General features: G+C 45.0%; 1 protein-coding gene across 1 annotated transcript in view; it reads left to right on the forward strand.

The window, feature by feature from the left end:
- Window positions 1-718: 718 nt before the first annotated feature.
- The window catches only part of PALD1 (phosphatase domain containing paladin 1), a 122,610-nt gene continuing 103,656 nt past the window's right edge, over window positions 719-19,672 (forward strand). Inside the window, exons 1-9 of the mRNA XM_065408334.1 lie at window positions 719-900; window positions 1,619-1,721; window positions 2,741-2,920; window positions 4,797-4,961; window positions 5,754-5,914; window positions 6,912-6,987; window positions 16,180-16,331; window positions 17,951-18,047; window positions 19,467-19,571. Coding sequence (XP_065264406.1) covers window positions 719-900; window positions 1,619-1,721; window positions 2,741-2,920; window positions 4,797-4,961; window positions 5,754-5,914; window positions 6,912-6,987; window positions 16,180-16,331; window positions 17,951-18,047; window positions 19,467-19,571 — 1,221 coding nt within the window. The remainder of the gene's footprint in view (window positions 901-1,618; window positions 1,722-2,740; window positions 2,921-4,796; window positions 4,962-5,753; window positions 5,915-6,911; window positions 6,988-16,179; window positions 16,332-17,950; window positions 18,048-19,466; window positions 19,572-19,672) is intronic.

Below are 19,672 nucleotides of genomic sequence, written 5' to 3' on the forward strand. Positions count from 1 at the left end.
TTTAAACCATGAGAGGGGAGTTCAGCCTACCTTTAAACAGCAAGATAGCTTAGCATTTATGACCAAGGGGACCATGTGTGTCCATATCCTGAAATGCCAGATTAATTCCATATATTCTTTGGAGGCCATTATTACTTCTTTGCAATTTTATTTTATGTTTTGAAAATTGGGAATAGATGAGTTAAACCTCCTGGGTTCAGTTTCATGTGAAACATGGGGATGTGTGTGTTTTGGTTGTCTGTCTGATGCCTGGTCAGAGTCCCCACAGGCTGACATGCATCTGCTGCTCAGGAGAGGCTGTAGTCCTGCAGTAGCAGGGTTGGATTGCGGGATGGCCAGCCCCATGTTTGTTTGCGTGACCTGGGTGTTGGCTGTGAGAGCTGAAGGATATAACTGAGGTGCATTGGCAGAGTGCTGTGTGTGAACGGAGGTGGAATCTGCCCAGGCAGCTGCCCACACTCTGTCTGGCTCTACCCACGCTTTTATGAGCATTAAAACCAACCAATTCTGCGTAACCTTTAAAGGGGGAGACATGGTCAACATTTGTCTGTACAGTGTCAGATCTGAGCCTGTTTAAGTGTAGGATCTGGTAATTCTGCAGTGATGTTTGGTTGGCGTTAAGTCCTCTTTAGATCAGCCCTAATGTTTTGTCTCCTTGTTTCTCCTCCCTTTCCTACTGCCTGTTCTCCTGGCTGTTTTATGAAGCTGCCTGTGGATTATGGGTACAACTGCCAGCACAGCTCAGCAAACAGTCTCAGCAGCTACGTTTGAGAACGTTCACGGCAACGGGACCATGGAGGACCGCCACTCGCTTAGCATCCACTCCTGCCAGACGGTTGGCCTCCACAACAACAAAGCCAAGTCCATCATCACCAACAAGGTGGCACCTGTTGTCATCACGTGAGTAGCTTCAGGCTGGAGTGCTTCTGTAAATCATGTAACCATCCGGAGTTTCCCCTCTGCTAACGTTCTAGGAACATTGCCCTACTGGTTTTGTTGAAGACTGGGGATTCTCCTCCTTTCGTCCCCTCAACCTTCCCAGCTCTCTGTGCTGAGAGAACAGACCTTCCCACAATTAATTTCCTGGGGAGAAGCAGTGAGTTCTACAGCCTCCCTCTGCCTCCTGCTTCCCCTGCGGGAACAGCCTTCAGGAGACCCAGGTTCCTCTTTCCCCCCCCCCCCCTCCTGCATCCCCAGATGAGCAGACTATTTGGTGGGTGCAGGATTCAGAACCATCCTTTTCCCCGACCCCACTTTCTCCACCCTGTCCCATAGGAGCAACCTGGCTCTGGCTTGTCGAAGCCTCTGCCAGTTATCTCTGTGCTGCCAGCAACTGTTCTGCCCCACAGCCTGTGTAGCATATCTGTGGTGGTGATTACCATGTATAACACACAATTTAGTTTTGGTCACATGATAAAATTTCAACCAGTGGTTGTAGTTCTAGACAGTTATCGTACTAGAGGTTTACCAAGTGAATAGGATAGGGACGGGTGGCTTTTTTCATAGCATGTGTCCCTGAGCTTCAATCCCTTGACCTTCTTGGTCAATGATCCCCATGCTGACTGGAGAAAAAGCCTTTGTCTTAAATGCTGTATGTGTTTGCGTGTGGCTTTCACAGCTACAACTGCAAAGAGGAATTTCAGATTCATGACGACCTGCTGAAGGCCAACTACACAGTGGGGCGGATTTCAGAGACCACGTCGGAACACTACCTTGTACAGGTAAAGGCTGCTAACCCTGTTCTGCCATGAGCATGCTTTGTCACAGTGTATCTAGAGCAAGCAAGTCATATTACCTGAGGTGAAAATTATACTGTGCATTTTATGAGCTAAGGGAAGGGTAACACAGCTGTGCAAATGCCACAGGATTCATTTCACAAACCCTGCAAGCATTGTTATCGGGGGCTGGGAGTGAGGTTTCCTTAGAGGCTTTGGATCACCTAATTTGATCCCAGAAAGGGGTCCCTGTGCTTGTGGGGATGGAGGTGAGTAGCTGTTTGGGGATGGGGGAGGAAAGGGGAGAGAGAGAGAGGCAGCTGAGGTTAGTGTACTGTGTTATGTGAACTGTTTCACCCCAGGCAGCTTTGCAGTCTCTCTCAGCAGGCAGGCTGATGTTTACAAACATGTGGAAACCTTCATTTCTAGGCTGTGTTCATGTGGGGTCTAAGTAGGGTGACCAGACAGCAAATGTGAAAAATCGGGACAGGGAATGGGGGGGTAATAGGAACCTATATAAGAAAAAGACCCCAAAATCGGGACTGTGCCTATAAAATTGGGACAGCTGGTCACCCTAGGTCTAAGCTTCATATGGGTATTTCACTCAGCTTTGAAATGGAATCAGACCTGCTGCTTCAGTGTATAAACTAATCACCTTCAGGGGAAAGACCTGAAGAAATTTTTCTTCATTGCACATTTGGTAAGTGGGGAATTCTGAAGTTGTTTTGCATTTCTTAGAATGAGCAGCCCCTATGAGCTGGTAAGACACTGTTTCTGCTTGCTGGAACTCTGCTTTCCCATTCTGCTATGTGCTTGTGATCGGGGATATGGGGATATTGAACATATGTCTAGGAAGAGTTTCTTTTGAGTGAAGTGGTTGAAATACACTCCTTGGTCATCTCTTGCCCCTCTCCCTTCCTGCTGAATTAGAATATGCTCAGTTCTATGTAGATGCATAGTTTTATACAAAATGCTTGTTGTTTCACACTCAAATTGTTGTCTTTTCTCCACCACTTATTTTGCAGGGGAAATATTTTATGGTCAGAGATGTATACAGTAAATTAGATGTCTTGAACACTACAGGCAGTTGTGGAGCTCCAAATTTCCGACAGGCCAAAGGAGGGTACGAAGTGTTTGGAATGGGACAGCCCAGTCTCAATGGATTCAAGCAGGTGCTGCAGAAACTCCAGAACGATGGGCACAAGGTAGGTGTGTGTGTGTGTGTGTGTGCGTGCAAGAAAACCAAATGCACAACTATCTAGGTGATAAAAATTACAATGTTCCATATTACATGAGCTATTCACCTCTTAATGTGCATACATACTCCCAGCTATTAATGAGAATGGGAGTTACAAAATTTATTCCCAGGTCCAACTGAACCTTTGTAGAGTGAACTCAGATGCACTGAAAAGCTGTTTATAATAAAGTAGAATGTAATCCTCAAATGGTTTAAAAGCCCTGTGAAGCATGAATAACGATTTTGCCTAGAGCAGGGGTTCTCAAACGGGGGGGTCGTAAGATGGTTACATGGGGGCGGCAAGCTGTCAGCTCCAGAGGGCTGACAGCTCCAAGTCCCCATTAAATTAAACCCCCTTGTTTTTAATTTATAAGGGGGGGTCGCACTCAGAGGCTTGCTGTGTGAAAGGGGTCACCAATACAAAAAGTTTGAAAACCACTGGCCTACAGTGAAAAAAATTCATTGCTATGAGTTTTCTACTGTATTTCTTAATGTGGCTCTTGTGGAGAGGAGTGTGACAGGGTCCCTGGGGTGCAGTCTGGACTGTGGGGCCACTCACCCCAGGTTGGTGGGACAGAGGGCTATCCCTCACACTGTGATCCTGTTGGCAAGCTACAAACCTCTGTCAGGTACTGCACTTACACAGACATCCACAGGCAGGGACACACTCAACTGAGTTATATCAATGCTTGTCCTAGCCACTCTAGAGTGTGAGTTAAACTGTTTGAATTGTTTGGATGTAATGGCTCCTTTTAGAGTTCTGCCGCTCCTGATTTTCATTGACATATTGGGCCTGTGGGTAACTGTGGACAGTATGAAGTGAAAAGAACTGTACAGTCTCCACAGGCTGCTGATGTTGTGAGTACACTGTAGCTATGAATTAAGTCAAAATACAAACAGCTCATTGCTGGTCAATTCTAGTTTTAAACAAAAGCCTGTTGGTGTGTGATATAACTACTTCCAGACAGCAGTGGGAGGGACCTAGGAATCTCACTCTGTGCACTAGTGGATGGGGAATCCTAGAAGTGTAATGCTCCTGTGGAAGTTATTAGCTGCAGTCTCCCTGTGGAATACCCCAGTTAGTAGCATTAGCCTTGAAAGAAGCCATTCTGCTCACTTGGATGTGGATGGAAGTAGAGTGATGCTCTGGTGGTGTTGCGCCTTACTGATTTATTTTTAATCCCTCTTATTCCCCCTTTACTGAGATGGGTAGCTGAGAAGCACTGTCCGTGGCAATGAGAGTGGCATGAAAGAGAAGGTTTGCCTTCTGCAATTCACACCAGTCATAAAAGGGTTCTGCCTTAAGAGCTGTGACTGAAATAATTACCTACAAAAATAAGGCAGCCTTCCAAAATTTTATGCCCCTCACTCATCCAGGACAAATACTTGATGATGATTAATATTATCATCCTCATCATGGCACCAGGATGTAAGTAATGCAAATATTAGTGAATTTTCATGACACCTTTTTAAGGCTGTCATAAGCACATGTGGTGACAGGATTAAAACTCAAGGTCTTAAGTTCCTCCGAACACACAAAACAAATAATGAAAAATAACAATCCTGTCTCTTTAACATCTTCCCTGCACTGTCCCAGTGTTGGACACTGAGACCTTCACTCCCCCAGCTTGACTGGGGAAAAAATTGCACAGCAGTATCTATCTTTCTAGGTTAATATATCTTGCCTGCCACTATATGCCTCACAAGCTTTTAAAAAACAGAATAACAGTCTCTCTAGTCTAGTCTCCTCCCTCTAGATGCTGAGCTCAGCTAGGCATTCATCAACTATTCACAAAGCTGGAGCGGTGGAGGATGCTGGCTGGCATGTACCTGTGTCTTTGCAGGAGTGCATCTTCTTCTGTGTTCGTGAGGAGCCTGTTCTATTTCTACGCATGGAAAATGACTTTGTGCCCTACACGCCAAGAGGAAAGGAGAACTTGCATGAAAACCTGCACAGCCTGCAGAGAGGGGTCAAAGTGGACAACATGGAGCTTGCAATTCGGAAAGAGGTGATTGGGAGCCATAAGGAAGCTGTTCCACTGTATGAAATAGCGGGGCCTGGGATGTCTGTCGGTTTGGGGACTGGGGTGAACTGAGGTGTGCGTTTGGCAGAGGATGGGGACAATTGATTGGAACCATCTGATAATTCTGATACACTGTATTGTGGAGGAATTTTTCACTGTCCAGTGGGAAGTGACCCTTGGGAAGGGCCATGATTTTATATATAAACCCATATACATATAAAAATCATTTCTCAGCTTTACTTGGTGACTTTTAATGGCCAAGAAATAGAGGCTAAAACCTCACAGAATCTTACATTGCACTTTGTTCCTGACCTGAAGAATCCCTGCTCTGGACCCTCACCCAGCTTTGCAAGTAAACCAAAGTCCTGACCCACAAGCATTCATGCTATTCTACCTTCGAACACCTGCACAGCTCTGCCATTGGGTCTCCACCTAGACCTGCAGCTGCTCTCATGCCTGCTACTTCAGTTCTAGGTCTGCACACACTTTTACCAATTCACCTCAATCCTTATGTGCAACATCCTCCTTCCTGTTCCAGTCCTGAGCCTCTTGTGAGCGGGCACTGCCCGTTGTGCCAGATTGTGTAGCATGAACAAACTTCGAGTGACCAATATGTTGAGTCCAGTCAAGTTGTATGTTTCCTTTGTCTAAAACAGCACATGCTGTATATAAGAGCTGCGATTCCCATGTGCTGCTGTGTTGGTGGAATTGAAAATGGGGATCAAACAGTAAAGCAGTTTGTTTTAAACATGGTTTTGTTGCATTTGTTTACTGAAGATACATGATTTTGCTCAGCTGAGTGAGAACACATACTACATCTATAATGACATTGAACACTTCAAAGATGAGCCACACTCCGTGACCATCCAGCGTGAAGAGGATATCCATGTGATGGAGGAGGTGTACAAGAGGCCTGTCTTCCTGCTGCCATCTTACAGGTAATCCACAGACACATACAACATTCCCTGCCTTTAAATCACCCACATAGTTTGGCAGCCTCCTCTTTTTCTTTTCTGTTTCTTTTCTCTTCCTCTTCCTCTTCATGTTTATTCAAAACAGAGTTTTATTTATGCCATGCCGAGGGAACCAATCAAATATTCAATCTTATCAATATTTTTCCTAAAGTCCCAGAACTGTAACATAGACCTGGTGTTCTCATAAATGTACTTCTGGGTCATGCTCCCAATCTCCCAGAGGTCACAGATTCTGTAGTTTCAACATGTATACTTGGACTCTGGTTAGAGGAAAGGAAGGAAGAGCCCTTCAGTCCAGCTGGAGAGCAACACTGATGGGAAGTTCTGTCCAGTCCACCCTATTGGAAGAATGGAAACGGTTATGCAGCCTCAAGGCTGAGAGGTGTGAAGGGAGGAAAGGAGACTCACAGCATGGATGTGCATTTCTCCTTCCCCCATAAAACCAGGCTGTTCTCCACCCAAAGGATGAATGGCAGAAGCACTCTACTTTTATAACCATGAAAGATGCCCCAAAACATGTTGATAATCCTCTTCTAAATTTAGAAACGCAGTGACAATTACTGAATGCATAACTGTTTTTAGAGTCGTTCTTTTTACATCATTCTTCTTTTAAGTGAGGCCCTCACACACATCAGAAGGCAGCATTTCCAGTTGTCTATGCCCTAGAAATTAGGGGGGAGGGATAGCTCAGTGGTTTGAGCATTGGCCTGCTAAACTCAGGGTTGTGAGTTCAATCCTTGAGGGGGCCATTTAGGGATCTGGGGCAAAAATCAGTACTTGGTCCTGCTAGTGAAGGCAGGGGGCTGGACTCGATGACCTTTCAGGGTCCCTTCCAGCTCTGTGAGATAGGTATATCTCCATATATTATTTATTAACTTTATTAAAGTGGAAAATCTGCTTATTTTCAATTAGTGGTGTTTTCCTCACATCCTGATGAATGTCTTTTCACTGTGTTTGGCAGGTACCATCGGCTGCCATTGCCTGTGGATGGGGCACCTCTAGAAGCACAGTTTGATGCTTTCACCAATTTCCTCAGGGTAAGGACTGCAGACTGTGGAACCTATAATGTGTCTCACATTAGCAGCGTGGAGGCAGTTAGACTAGCAGCAATCTGATATTTTAACTCTTTCTGGTCATGCTAGCAGAAATTACTTCACTAACTGCCACCTGCTTGTTGTTTATTTGCCCCCAGAGAAGCTACTTGGATCAGATGCAACATGTGATTTCTAGTGAGGTTCCTGGTTTTTTTTTTTAGCCAGGTTCCCTCCTGAGATAAGGCTTAGGGGGAGGCAAATGACTTGGTGAAGGGCACATGATGAGTCAGTGGCTGAGCCTGGGTTAGGGCCAAGGACTCCCTGAGGTCAAATGTGTTAAGCAGAAGACCAATGGCCTGCTTGATGTGCACTTATTGAATGGATTTAATGTTAGTTGCCACAACTCCAGATCCACATCCCAACCTGTTGGCAAGCTTGTGTGTCTATTTTTAAACTTATTTCAAAGCTTCTAGCTTTGTGGTAGCTGGCCAGAAATACAGTGCTGAACCCCTGTGGTTCAGGAAGGAGCACCTGTCATGATGAGCAACAGTATGACACAGCTGGATCGAATCCAGTCCCAAAGTGGTTTCCATAGTTACTGATGGGATTGATCCAAGCTCTGACACACAAGTGCAGGTGTGAGAGATGCCGAGAGCACAGCACTCTGGCTCTTTATCGCAAAGTTCTCAGGAGTGGTTGTTTGCCTCTGGGGCCCTTACAATGCTTAAAATAACTTGGAGTCTGAAAAGCATGTTTGGGATACTCTACATTACTGATGCACATCTGGCTTGGATTCATAGTGGTCAAAAGTTTTTGCCGTCTTGTGACTGTTCGTTGGCCTCTGAATTGAGTTGAAGGCCTTAGTTCTGTTCCTGGTTAACAATGGCCTTCATTATATTTGGCACTATGGTGGGGAGAGTGATCCTCAGAGGTGGTCTCTTCAGGTGAAGGTGAGGTACGTTGGTGGGACATTGCAGGGGAAGCTAGCACTGCTACTGCTTGTGCTGTACCTGTTCCATGGATAAACTGAGGGATTGAGTCCTCAGGGCTGCTGTTCTGGCGCTTCTCACCAGATAAAACTCACACACAAATAACCACTCATCTTTTGCCTGGCCCAACCCCTGTGTGTGGCTATACAGAGCACTAGCCCCTAGGAAAACGTGTATATTTTGTGTTAATTTCAAATAAGATTTTTTTTTTTCATTTTTTTTTTTTCAGTAGGATTTAAGGAGAGTGGAACAAAACTTTTTTTCTAGGAACCAATGAAAATGTCACTAATGCTTTCTTGGTACCAAAATCTGCCTTAGAGTGAGATATTTTTGTTGCGACTCAAATTGTATCGACCCTAAATGATAAACAGCTGCTTTGAGTTCATTTTGCTGCAGATGTAGTCATATGTTCTTACTCTGGCGCAGTGTATTAGAAAAACTGCAACCTGTGTTTATCTTAGTTCCTTCCTGTTTGAGGTGCACGCTGAGGGCTTGTGTTCTTCCAAAACTTTTTCCATCCTGCTTCATGTTCTTTCACACATTCTCCTTTTTGCTCTGCCTTTTTTGGAGCTGGATGTAGCAGGGTGCCTGCTCAACTGGTTGGAAACCTCACCATTTTTGTACGCAGAGAGCTCTAAGTGCTTCTTGTTCTCATAAGACCAAATGAAATACAAAATCTATTTTCTCTTTGCCTCCACCATCTCCCACTCTGCCTTTTTTTCTCCCTAGACCATTTACTTTAGCCATTAATTTCTCTGCTGTTTGTAATTTGGATAGAATGTCTCCAGATGTCTTGACCCAGGTATGGTAGCTTCTTTTGGACTAGAGCTCACTTAACCACTTACTCCTGCTTAATTCTCTTCAGTCCCATAAATGAAGAGCTGCAGTATTCGGTATGACATTCTGCAGGGTGCAATCAAGACCAGTGAGGGGCTGTCTCACCCATGGCTGGCAAATTTGGGTGTCTCTCAATGCTTTCTATCTCCCCCCTTGGCCACTCACAAACAGCCTTCCAGCATGCAGGTAACACCCTCAGTGTCTGTGTATAGCTGCAGATTGCCAGCCACACATCAGACACACACTAGCTTCCACCAGCCTTGGTTACCACTTGCAGGGTGACCCGAACACACTCCCAGTCTCGGGTTTTCCTCTAAATCGTGTGTACTGCACTGTCCAAACTCTCCTGGGCAGTCCAGATATATTAGGTCCATTACCCCTCTAAAGGAATCAATATACAACACTTTGCCACCCTAAATGGAATTCCCCACACAGTTCACAACCATAGATTAGCCTTGATTAAAGAATAAAACAAATGTATTTAACTACAAGAAAGGTTTTAAGTGAGTACAAATATAAGGCATTAAAATCAGAAAAAGTTACAAGAGAAATAAAGGTAAAATGCTTCCTACTACTAAAACTTAACAAACTAGACTTGGTTCAAGGTGAAGTTCCTTACCACATGTTCCCAGTAACATTGTTGATTGAATTCTCAGGCAAGGATCTGCTCGCAAGGTCAAAAGGCTGTTTCTTTTGTTTTCTTAGGTGAAAGAGAGAGAGGGAGAGACCTTGGGGTGTTTTTGTCCCTTACTGTTATAGTCCAGTCCCCCTTTGAAATGCATTTTCCTAAGGGTTACCCTTAGGTAAAGTTCATTCCCGGTGTGAGGTTGGAGTTATGGAGACTCCATAAAGAGATTTCATGCTGTTGTTTGCTAAGATGCAGATCTGTTTGTTCCTGCCCCTCCCCCCCACCAAACAATGGCCGCTTGATAGGTGATTGCCCATCAACTTTGATGACACCTGGCTAGAGGCGTCATCTTCTTTGTCTTTGAGAAACTGGTTTATCTAGACTTGTCTGGTAAACACATTTCAGACCTAATTTCAGTTTGTTTATAACTTTATATATAATATTACTACATACATTTCAACATCATGTTATTGTTCAGAGAATTATTAGGCTTCAAATGATATCTCACAAAGCATATCTTGTACAAAGATTATTACAATACTGTGTAGGGTGTGAATAAAAGGGTGTATTCTGTCCCACTCTGTCAGAGGCATCTAACCCCGTATCCTGTTTCCGACAGCGGGCACCAGGGGCGGATTAGAGCTTTTTGGAGCCATGGGCCAGAGCAAGTGGGGGCCCCTCCCCAACTCCTTCCGCCTGAAGCTTCCCCCAATCCCCCCACACTCCTGCCGGGGAGAAGGGTCGGAGTGTGGGGGCTTGCCCCGCTCCGCCCGCCCGGTGCTCCTGGAGTGCCGGGCAGGGAGGGGCAAGCCAGGCGTGGGGGCACCCATTTTTTCAGGGCTCCCCAATTGGCTGGGGCTCCTGGGCATGGGCCCATTGGCCCAGTGGCTAATCCACCACTGGTGGGCACAGCTAGAGCTTCAGGGTGAGAATACGGAACTGGGCAATTCTGGAGTGATCCACCCTTGAAACCTCAGGGTTGACCTGAGGTCAGATCTCACTGAAAGCACATCATAATTTCATGGTAATGAGCAGCACAACGCAGGTGAAGAATTGAGCACTCTCATTTGCTTTAATTACTTCACAGGCTAATTAGAGAGCGTGAAGAGGCCAAAAGGCAGGAACGGGGATATGCAAGTTTCAAGATGGTTTGGGGAATTTGCTTTTTCTCTTTGGAAATTATTTTTGGTCCCAGTGAAGACATTCCCTACTTGAGACCCAGAGCACAAGATGACTGCTTTACTTGGTAGAAATGCTATTTCTGCACTTCCTAGTCCAGCTGATTTACTTTGAGTCTATTTATTTTTTATTAATCTAATTTATAAAATGCACCTAATAGTAACAACTCAATGTGTAGACATCAGCTGTGACGCAGAGAGGGCCTAGTTTCTGCAGCTTTGGGGTTTTTTTTGTTTTTTGTTTTAAAACAATTCTCCCAAACAGCATCTACCACAAAAGCTTGAGAGCTGAGATGGGCCTTATGCTCTGCCCTGAAAGTCCGGAGACTTGTGCTAGAAGAGTTCCAGAGATCAAATACTCTGACTTGCTTAGTTTGCTTTTATTTTATGTTCATCATAGGCCGTGGCTACACTCAAAACTTCAAAGCGCTGCTGCGGGAGCACGCCCGCGGCAGCGCTTTGAAGTGCGAGTGTGGTCGCGGCGCCAGCGCTGCAGGTACTCCACCTCCACGAGGGGATTAGCTTACAGCACTGGGGCATTGTTTACACTGGTGCTTTACAGCGCTGTAACTTGCTGCGCTCAGGGGGGTGTTTTTTCACACCCCTGAGCGAGAAAGTTGCAGTGCAGTAAAGCGCCAGTGTAGCCATAGAGAGACTGTAATTGTCAGCTTGACCATGTCCTAAAGCAGGGGCGAAGCTAGGGAGGGGCATGAATGCTCACATGCCCCTCTCCAGACGGCTGGTAGGGGGCACATTCCAGAGGGGGCAGGGAGTCACAGCTGTGCTCAGGTATGTGCCTCAGGTCAGGAGGGGAGAGTATCTTGCCTGTGCTCTGAGGTTGCTTGCCCTGCCCTGGTAAGCTTCTTTCTTGCAGTGACGGGGCAAAATGGGAGGGCTCAGGGGAGGGAGCAGGGAGGAAGGGGGGGCTGCTGGGGACACTGGGGATGATAGTGGGGATCATGCGGGGAATGGGGGGCAGCATAGGCGAGGGCTGGGTGGGAGTCTGGTGGGGGTGATGGTGGCCTGGATGGATGGGCAGGCATCTGATTTTTTTTTTTTTTTTTTTTTTTTAAAGATTGAATCAAAGAGAAGCGCTGAGCACCTCTCTGGCTTGTAGGAAAAGAGTGGGGTAGAGTCTGTGTATCTAGTGGTGGCCCAGGGGTGAACGCTTGCTCACTCATTCCATTGCCCTCCCAGAATCCCAGGTCAGAATTAAAATACCCGGGATTTCCTCCCTTACATGATCAATCCCTTAGGATTAAATATGGTAGGACCACAGTTCCCAGGGATTTTCTGTTCATGCCATCATGTCTGCAGACAAGTAAACTTCACCTTGCTAAGGCCCCTACTATTGGGGTTGACAAGAGCAGCTCAAGGCCATGGGCCAGCTGAGTTCTCTGGGATGGGGTGTAACTGCTTGAGCTCTCTGGTTGGATGCTCAAGTGGTTTGAACTGGGACTTCCTAACATGCCCAGTGCCCCTTGTTTCCTTGTCCCTCTTCTGAATGGGCAGGTCTAAACTTGGAAAATAGGCAGTGTTTAAAAACGTGTTTGCTAACATGCTTGAATTATCACGTTTTTCAATATAACCTATTTCCTAGTCTAGACAGGGTGGGTCAATGTCATATCCCCACATTCTACTCTTCCCGCAGGTATAGGCTTTAAAGAGGGAAATTGCTCTATTGTACAGTAAGCAGGGCTGTGGGTGTGTTTTCCAGCAATGTGTCTTTTGGTTTTCATTATTCACCCTCTCTCCTAGCCTTGAGACAGGAGCAGTTGGTGACTCTAGGCTCCTCTAAGAGTCACAAACCCCCTCTCCTGTTTTGCTGGGAGTGTGATTTGCATCTAATGTTGGAAGAGCTGTACAGCATGTTTAGTTGATGACCTTCTTTCACATTATGCCCTTAGCAGCACATTCCGAGGTGGCACCTCATTTCATATGTAAAGTCTTTTGACTGAAGAAGTTTGGATAGGTCAGGTGGTTTGTTTGCATTAGCACTCTGGTTTCTGTAGGTCTACAGCGTATGCACCCTATTCCTATAGTAGCATTTTGGTGGTCTTGCTATGTAACAAGAGAGCCACTTACAGCTCACATTGGAAATACAGAAAGTAGCATTGATGGTAATGTTTGCACTGCAAAGAGTTTGCCAAGAAAGGATAAAGACAAAGTGTTGTTAGCTGCTCTCTCCCACCAGGTGCAAAGTACACAAAAGGTGTGCAGAGATCCTGGGTCACCTTACTGCACCCATCCCTGCAGTGGCTGAGTGTTATGTGGATACATACTTCAATATTATTTCTATTACAATACGTGGATACTTAATAGGGGCTTATAAGTTACAAGCTTTGAAAATACTGTATACAGAGTGGGGTATTAGAAGGCATGCTGTATTGTATACAGTGATGGGTTGGAAGGTATGCATATTGCGTACAGTGGGGTATTTGGAGGTATGCTATACTGTATTGTATACAGTGAGGTATTGAAAGGTATGGCATATTGTTGCACTTTGAAAGCTAGGGGTATAATTAATCTGTTGTAATTTCACTGACTTCAGTGAAATTACACCAGGGTAAAATTGGCCTAGTAGATTTAATTCTTTTTCTGTACTGCTGCAAAAATATCATATGGCATACATTGTTCCAGAAATCCTCAGCAAACATTCAGTTAGTTATTGTTTGTTCCCTGCACTTTAGTGTAACAAAAACTAAAATGAAGAGAAATTGAAGGCTTAAGCCATAAAGCAAGCAGGTCAAATGTATAATTGAAGTGACTGAGCAACACAATAGGTGTCCAAAAACTGGGCTGCTAAGGAGAACCTGGTGTCTGGTGGAGAGATGCAATAGATCTGCTCTGCTCCCAAAGCCAAACAGAAAGTAGCAGGTCAGTGGTGATAGAGGAGATAAACCTGGTCTAAGATGATCAAAACATTATCTGTCCCTGGTATTACAGACCTAAGGGACAGCTCTCTGCTTATGCATCTAGTGTGCTAAATCATTTGCTATCTTAGTGTTTGGGAATGTGAATGAGGGATAGGACTTCACTCCAAACAGTGTTTTTATTAAAATAAAGATGGATCATTTTTCTATCAAACCCTCACTTGGTTTGGTTGTAATTATAAATCTGTATGCAGTTGTGTTGGGGTTATATTTATTCACAAGACTGATTCTGGCACTTTATGCTAAGGTAATAGTGAGCACACCAAAGAAGCAAATGACAGAATGCATGAGAATTTCTGAGAGTGCTCTTTTTTTTTTTTTCCCCCTGCATCTGAAGAAGTGAGGTTTTTTATCCACAAAAGCTTATGCCCAAATAAATCTGTTAGTCTTTAAGGTGCCACTGGACTCCTTGTTGTTTTTGTGAATACAGACTAACACGGCTACCTCCTGATACTTTTTTTAAAAAGAATTTCAAGTGTCAGCCAGCAATGTACAAATTGGCCTTAATGCTAGCCATATATTAGGACAACTTTCTTAAGATTTTTAATGCACGTACGAAACATAGAATCAGTTTTTTCTTCATATGTAACTCTCTTTTAGAACAGTCTCCATCTGCTATTACATAGTATCGTAAAACATGACTTCAAAAGTAGCACTAGAAACCAAAACTCCTTTGTCTCATGAGTACCTGCCTTGAACCCTGCTGCATACCACCATAATCTTTAAATTGTGCCCCCTTGCTATCAGCAGTTACTAGTCGCCCATGTCATAAAGGATTTTTTCTACGTTTCAGAATTGACCATTACACGTACGCTGCACTGGAATCTTGCCCAGAGTATCCTAAGCTCTTTTTTTTTAAGAGGCTACATTAGTTTGAAACTTTCCTAGCCAACCCATCTATCCCATTTGTTCCTCCTTTGCTCTCTTGCTCCTTTATAAATCAAATTCCAAGGGGAACTTCCCTGTGGGATTTGCCATGGAAATGTTTGGGAAACAATTCATTGCCATTTACTTCAGTGAGGCCAGGATTTCACCCCTTAAGTTTATGAATGTGAGCATCAATAGGAAGGGAGAAGCAGTGGGTGCCCAGTCAAATAGCATCAAAAGGGGGCAGTTCACTTCTCATGGCAAAACTCTACCTCTGTCATTTAACACTTCTCTCAAAGCACACGTCTGTATTATCTGCCTGGCAAAGCCACTGATTTTGTTTTCTGATTTTCTTCAATGCAGTCTTAGGCTAGGTCTACACTACCCGCCTGAATCGGCGGGTAGAAATCGACCTCTCGGGGATCGAATTATCGCGTCTCGTCGGGATGCGACAATCGATCCCCGAATCGACGCTCTTACTCCACCAGTGGAGGTGGGAGTAAGCGCCGTCGACGGGAAGCCGCGGAGGTCGATTTTGCCACCGTCCTTACAGTGGGGTAAGTCGGCTGCGATACGTCGAATTCAGCTACGCTATTCGCGTAGCTGAATTTGCATATCTTAAATATAGTGAAGACGTAGCCTTAGGTATGTGTCTTATTTTTGGTGAAGTTACATGTTAGATAATACTTAGTCCTGCCTTGAGTGCAGGGGACTGGACTAGATGACCTATGGAGGTCCCTTCCAGTTCTATGATTCTGTGTTCATAGATTTTGATGCCAGAAGGCACCATCCTATGTTTGTGAGCAATCCTGATGTGCTCTCTCATTCCCTCATGGAAGTACTTGACCATGCAAAATAAGCAGCTAAAATGGCAAAACAGCCTCTGTGGCTAACCTTGTGCCTTTCTGTTTGTCATTCTGTGCCTTAGTGATTCGCCACCTGCTCAGATCCCATTTCAGGAATCCTTTGGTGACTGGTATTTGTCCCCAGATGCACTTTCAGGGAACAAATAGATCCTCTTTGGCCTCTAACCATCCCAGTTCCCATCTACTCAGTTGCTGTCTGCAGAACATGGCTTTTGAGCCCCTCTTTAATTCATGCTCTGAGAGCTACAGAGTCCAGGAAGGTAACATGGTCTAGTGGTCAAAGCACAAGACCTGAGTCAGGCAATCTGAGGGTACATCTATCTTTGAGCAGGGAGGTGTGATTTCCAGCTCATGTAGATGTACCCACGCTAGCTGTGCTTGAGCTAGTGCCTAGAAATAGCCGTGGCTGTGGCGGCATGGGCTAGTCACCAGAATAGAGTCCCCTGGGTATGTACTTGGGCAGCTATCCCAAGAAGCTGCCTGTGTGGCTGCAGACACGCTGCTGATTTAGGCACTAGCTCGAGCAGAACTAGCAGGGGTTTGTCTATACAAGCTGGGAATCCCACCTCCCAGCTCAAATGTAGACATACCCTGAGTTCCGGTCCCAGCTCTGACACTGACCCACCCAGAAAGTGAATGTGACCCAAGTCATTTAATTTCTGCGTGTCCCTGTTTCCCCATGTGAAAATGATGACGATGATATTGAACTCCCTTTGTAATGATCTTTGAGATCTCAAGATGGAACTATGGAAGCAACAAGTAATATTATTTTAATGTTTGTCTTATAAATACTGAGCTGCCTACTGTAGTCTCCTTGCTGCTTGAATGTATTCACTGTGAAGCATTTTATGATGCTCTGTGTGAGAGATGATACATTTGTCTCTATCTCATTTATAGGAGAGTCCAAACCTGCTCCTGCTCCAGGACCCCAGCAGCCTGCCTCCTGCTTTACTCTTCAGCTGTCAGACTGGCGTTGGCAGGACTAACCTTGCCATGGTCTTAGGCACTCTGGTGCTTTATCATCACAAGGGGGCAGCACAGAAACAAGAGTAAGCATGCCTTCACCCTCCTCCCCTTTTAGATAGCTGGTGGAATGAAATGGGGAGGAGAGTGCCGAGGGCTTCCTTTAGTACCAGAGCTTCTTAAATAACGAACTTGTATTTAAGAACAACCCTCGCATGTTAATTGCTAAAGGTGCATGTATTGAGGGTGCTTTTTACAGGAAGGATTGAATTGCTGTAGAAATTCTCATCAATTCTTTTGTAAAAAAAAATTTTTTTGCAAGGGGCAGGGCCCTTTTCAAACCTTTGTGATTTTGATTGTGTGACAGTGTGAGGGCAGGTCTACAGTCAATGCTGCGGCTGCACCAGTGTAGCGTTTTAGTGAAGACGCTTTGTGCCAACAGGAGAGAGTTAACCCATCAGCGTAGTTAATCCACCTCTGCAAGATGCAGTAGCTACATCCACGGGAGAACCCTCTCACTGACATAGTGCTGTCTACATCAGCGCTTAGGTTGGTATAACTGCATTGCTCGGGGGTGTGGGGATTTTTCACACCCCTGAGCGACGTAGTTATACTGAAGTAATTCCGTAGTGTAGACCTGGCCTTAGTGTGATCTCTCCAAAAAGAGACAGGCTGACTACAGGCTCAGTTCAGCCACTACACCACAGCTATTCCATTACTGGTCTCTCTCCCCACATGACCTGCTCCAGAAGCCAGGCACAGTCTGTCCCATTCACTCTATCCACAGAGAGTGCACGAGGAGAGTAGGTGCTCTGGTCTCTGTATTAGAGACCAGAATGTGAGTAAAGGTATTGATGATTTCATTATATTCCCATTAAATGATATTTTGGGCCTGGGGCCCCCTTCATTAACATATTTTTTGAGGGTGGGGAGCGCTCCCAGCAATAGCACTCTTGTGGGGGTGTGGAGGTCTGTTCCCCACAAGACCACCTTCCACCCAGTGCCTGATTTACTGGTGTGTTCTAACAGCTTATACACCACAGTGAATAGGGGCTCCCAGCCCATTTACAATACATTCCCCTCTCTGGGCCACTCCTGAGAGAGCTGCTTTAGGATTGAACATCACCATACCCTTATCTGTAGCTTCCCCAGGAGCAGTTTCTCCTGTCTTTCTGAGGAAGGCTTGCAGGTGACAGCAGCTCAGACTCTGAGGCTATGCTGTCTGTGTAGACTCTGAGAGCTGTCTTCAAAATAGCCTAGGATGATTACCTGCCAACAACACGCATCCTGGAGGAAAACAAAAATGAAGAATATGGACAGTGTGCTCATGGGAAAGGGATTCTAAATATACATAATATAAAAATAGTACAATCAAATGGCTGGATGGTATCCCTTTAATCCAAAGTCATTTGAAATACAGCATGCAGCTGTGCTGGAATCAGTACTCTCTCTCGGGATTTCCCTATTTTCAACATAGAGCAAACTATTAGAACCTTTCAAAATGGAAGACACTTGTAAGCTCAGCTACTGCCACTATCTTGCCTACTGGATACTAGGATGATTGGATGAATTATGTGAAATAGGGTAGTTTCCTCTAAGATTTTAAACTGGCATAAATGTAAAAGAAAAGCAAAAGGAGAGACAGAAGAGATGAAGGTTACTATAACTTCAGACTTACTCTGTTTTCTTCCTTCCTTATTTACAGCCTTCCACATCCTGCTAATACTTTCTCAAGGGACCGATTTCGGGTTATTCAGAACTTTATTGACATGGTACCAAAAGGCCAACAAATCGTTGAGGAGGTAAGTGTGTGGCTGTGGCTATGGTTACATGTGTAGGTATATCTCATACTGGTGGCCCTCAGGCAGGTATATAGCCCTTGTGTGGAAGGGATGCGTCCTGCAGCACAAAATCTTGGATTTCCCCTGCATGTTTCCTGTGTGTTCAGCTTCATAATATGATGTCAGCAACAATTAGGATTTAAAATTACCTCTATTGAGTGGCCAGGGGCTCTGGTATAGTACTGAGTGTAAAACAATCCCATAGTGGGACACTTATGGCAAAGACAAAGGGGTCACTGATGACTCTAGCTGCCAGTCCCAGCACAATATGGATCTCCTGGAGTTTGAGATGCTTATGTCACTATTTCATCCTCTCCTTGTGCTCTTTAGTTATAGACAACTGGTGTCATGTGTTCCTCTTCAGACAGTATGGGGCACTGCCATGTTATATGTGCTTTGTGGGGAGGGGTCTGCTAGCATTCCCTAGTTCCTCAGCCCCCTCATAGGCTTTATGCCAATGCTTCATTTCCTCTGTGTGGAAGTCAGGGCACAGCTTTCATCGGAGCTTGTAAACATTTCTCCTTGAGGAACCACCTAATATTTCAGTGGACATCCATGTATCGCAACATGGTTTGTTGTGGGCCCAGAGGTGGGAGTTAAGGTTTGTTGGCATGTCAAAGATTTGTTGCTTTAACTGTACCGGTCCAGTTAGAGCAGTACAACCCCCATAGTATCAGTATAAAAGTGTTTATACTGATGTTGCTTGTTCTGGTTTGGGAACAGCAATAAGCTATACTGGTATAAGGCACCTCACCACCAATATATTTGTGTCTATACTAATGGGGTTGTGCTGCTCTAACTGTACCGTGCTCTGACGGTGTTGGCAAAAATCACACCCCTAATTGACATAGCCAGTAAAACTTTCAAGGGTGGACCAGGCCTTAGGCTATGTCTATACTAGGAGCACTGTACCAGTATAAGAATATGGGGATAGTATGCCAGCAAAACACTCCTAATGTAGATGCAGCTTATGCCAGTAAAACTGCAGTTTTGCTGTCATAGCTTATTCCCGCATACTCCCCCCGCCCCCCCTTCTTAGGTGAAACAAGCTATACTAGCAAAAGCGCAGCTTTACTGGTATAGCTGCATCTGCATGAGGGGATTTTGCCTGCACGCTTGTGTGTCACAAATCACACCTCCTTGCAGCCCTGACTGACATAGCAATGCTGGCAGAAGTCTGTAGTGTAGCCCTGGCCTTAGTCGCAGTTTCTTTCTCATAAGGTCAGAAGTAGTGACCATGGATTAGAGCAAGGAATTGTGGGTTCTGATACAATTGTGGCCAATAAAAAGAATCTCATTGACTTAAGTAGAAACAGCTGGGAGAGGGTGAAATCTCATCTCTTGCCTTCAATTACTGAATTCCCTTTTGATCTCTTCAAGGTGGATAGTGCCATTTCCTGCTGCTCTGAAATGCATGACATGAAGGAAGCCATCTATGAGTATAAGAAGAAATTGGAAGGGATTGGAGAAGATTACCAGATTCAGGTACTGTAGGAAGCCAAACTACAGAAACATGGTGCCTATTGAAGAGAATAATTCATATGTTGTTAACAAAAAACAAAAAATCTAGTACTAAGAGAATAGGC

This window comes from Emys orbicularis, chromosome 7 (genome assembly GCF_028017835.1).
Source record: "Emys orbicularis isolate rEmyOrb1 chromosome 7, rEmyOrb1.hap1, whole genome shotgun sequence".
Classification (NCBI taxonomy): Eukaryota; Metazoa; Chordata; order Testudines; family Emydidae; genus Emys; species Emys orbicularis.